The 2,894-nt window shown below is 52.0% G+C and overlaps 1 protein-coding gene across 1 annotated transcript; it reads left to right on the plus strand.

The window, feature by feature from the left end:
* KRP23_140 (RxLR effector protein PSR2) lies at positions 1-366 on the plus strand (the record flags this gene model as incomplete). Its single annotated transcript, XM_067895911.1, has 1 exon — positions 1-366. One exon carries the CDS (start codon positions 1-3, stop codon positions 364-366), a length of 366 nt encoding a protein of 121 aa, XP_067750695.1.
* Positions 367-2,894: the final 2,528 nt, after the last annotated feature.

The raw sequence follows: 2,894 nt of genomic DNA on the forward strand, positions 1-2,894 counted from the left end.
ATGAGACTCCAGTACATTGTACTGCTAGCTACTGCTGCTTTCGTCGCTACAGGTGTCACTGCCTCGCACGAAGTGGCAGACTCGAAGCTGGTCACGTCGCGGATCAATGCGGCCCAAAACACCTTGACTTCCAAGCGGTTTTTGAGAGCTGACAGCGTCACGGGCGAGGACGACGAAGAGAGAGCGATTAGCTTTAAATCCATCCCAGGGATCGAGGCGATCAAGAATGTATTCTCCAAGAAGGTCACGCTTAAGGATCTCCTGAAATATGCCGACAGAAAGAAGTCGTCGGAGTACATGTTCTCCAAGTTGAAATTGGACAAGGCTGGTACGAAGCTGTTCGACAACTCAGACGTCAATGTTTGAGTCGCGTACGTCCGTCTCATCAATCCGAGACACCCAGAAGCAGCTATGGTTACTTCGTTGACGAGTCGATACGGCGACGAAGTTCTGTCGAAGATGCTCGAGGCTGGACTGAAGATGCCTAAAACGAAGGAAGCCGCGAAGGCATTGCAAACTAAGCAGTTGGAGGGCTGGAAGAATATGGGGCTTTCTGCAGACAACGTCTTCCAGACACTGAACCTGAACATTGGAGCAGAGAAGGTTTTTAAGAACCCGAACTTGAACGCGTGGGTCAAGTACATGGACGATCTGAACTCGGGATTGCCCCGAAAGAACCAGGTATCGATGATCGACACGTTCAGAACGAACTTCGGCGACGACGCGCTGTCCAAAATGCTTGTTGCGGCGAAGAAAGACCCAGTGACGGAGAAGATTGCCACAGACATGCAGGCTTCGCTGTTGAGCAAGTGGGTGCTTGCCAGGAAGGACCCTGCAGCTGTCTCCGAGATTGCGGGTAGCTCCTTAGCAGGCAAGATGTTGCATCGTACATACCTTGAGAAGTTCAACTTGAGGTGGCCCGACCGTCTTTAGGTTGTTGGGCTTGCATGTCAAATCCAACTCTCTATTCGCCAACTAGCGAATACACCACTTGATTTAATTCAGTTTAATTTGTATAGCGAAATTCAAATTGTGAGCTGTTGGACTCACGTACATGTATGATAATATCGGCGGCTCTGTGGAGCAAAACCGAAGTGCATGTACAGGTTGAAAACTCTATCGGCGGGGGCAGCAACGTGTTTACGAACAAATGTGGTGCGTTGCAATGCCCGTGTATCCCAAAAACGCGATGTTTACGAGGTTAGCACATGATGCAGTCCACTGAATCGCCACGAGCTAATGCATGTACTGTAGCAAGAGCGCGCTCGTGGCCCAGGCTATCAAATTGATACTACCGGAGGGCACAACTGTAGTCGGCTAATGAACGTATAAATAAGGGCACAATTGTAGTAGGCTAATGAAAATATAACTTTGAGCGAGGTAAACCAAGGGGGACTATATGGCCAAAAGGTAACGGCGAACCTTGATGCCCCGCTCAAATATTTTGGATCGTCATCAACGATTTCTCATGAGATTCCGCTCGCAGTTCATGAATCTGTAGGCCGGGTGTATACACGTTAAGGATAAAAAGAACGCTATGCGACCTATGAAGCATTTGGGACTGGCATAGTGTGCTAGCTTACACTATGGAGTAATGAGCGCGTAGTCGAACACGCGGGAGATGGTCTCCAAGTCGCCCAGTAATCGCAGAATCGGAGTCAAAATGCCTGCTCTGGTCTGCACGAGCTTCACGCGGCTTGTCACACTGTCCCACTTGAACTGGATCGAGCCACGCAGCATGAACCGCTGGCCGAGCAACTTGGCAACAAGCTGTGACCACTGACCTCGATTTCCATCGCGGACGAGGTGAGGAAATGCAAAATGCAGCATCTTCGCCGTGACGACGATTGCGACTGCTGCGATGGCGGTTAACGAGTCTCCAGGACCGGTATTGAGTCGTACGAGTTGGGTGTCCGAGTCTGGCAGGTAGAGAGCGAGACGCCGGTAGTCCTCAATGAGCCTCTCGACGCCGAATCCCGTCTCGCCCACCACATCCGGTGATACCGCTGCATGGAGGAAATCGCGTTGCACGCTAGAAACAAACGTGTCCGGGGCCACGTGTGTGCTGCTGCCAGGGTCGTTCGTTGGGGCGGACCCTTTCAAGCCGTAGCGGAACAGACGAAAGTATTCTGCCACCACCGCCAAGGCAGTCGTTCCGGTGGGGACACCAGAAGAGAGAGCCTGGCACTGGAGCTGGAGCTTTTGGATTTCTTCTCGTAGCTCTCCGACGTCACGCTCTAGAGCGATTGCATGGTCCTGGAGCTTTTTCCGGTACCTCTGCATGCTCGTCCGACGGCGCTGCCGGCGGAGCTCCGCATCAGCATTTTCCTCTGTGACCCGTACTTTATCAGCGGATTGGTTCTCTATGCCGACAGGCTGTGAGGGGTCCAGCGTGCCTTTGTGCTTGATAGGAGCTGCAGCAGGTGCCTGGAGGGTGACGCTGTTAAGTAGCTGTTGGAAATACTGTGGTCTTGAACTCGCGTAGTTTATCGTCCTTGAGCTCCAGGCTTCGTCGTCTCCGTCACGCCCGACTCCAGGTTTGGGCCAGAGGTGCGATGACATCACGTTTCCGATCACATCGTCACTTAGCATGTGAACGTTCGGCGGGTGGGGGTGGGGCGCTGCTTCCCATTGTTCTTGTTGGAGGCGAACTTTCTCGTCTAGTTTCAAAGTGGTGAAACAGGGAATGCTTTGGATACCCGTAACCAGTTCATTTAAAATAAAACTCCTTGGCTCACGCATTCCCACGGATACACTTTCCTACGGATCACGCCATCACACGAAGACATTTTCCCTAAAAGCCCATGAACACTTCCATATTTGCGTCGAAGGGGAAAGGTCGCAAAAGAAACAGCAGCGGTAACTGGGAGTTAACCGCACGAAAAGCCAAGGGT

This window comes from Phytophthora ramorum (genome assembly GCF_020800215.1).
Source record: "Phytophthora ramorum isolate Pr-102 chromosome Unknown Phyram_PR-102_s0001, whole genome shotgun sequence".
Taxonomy (NCBI): Eukaryota; Oomycota; class Peronosporomycetes; order Peronosporales; family Peronosporaceae; genus Phytophthora; species Phytophthora ramorum.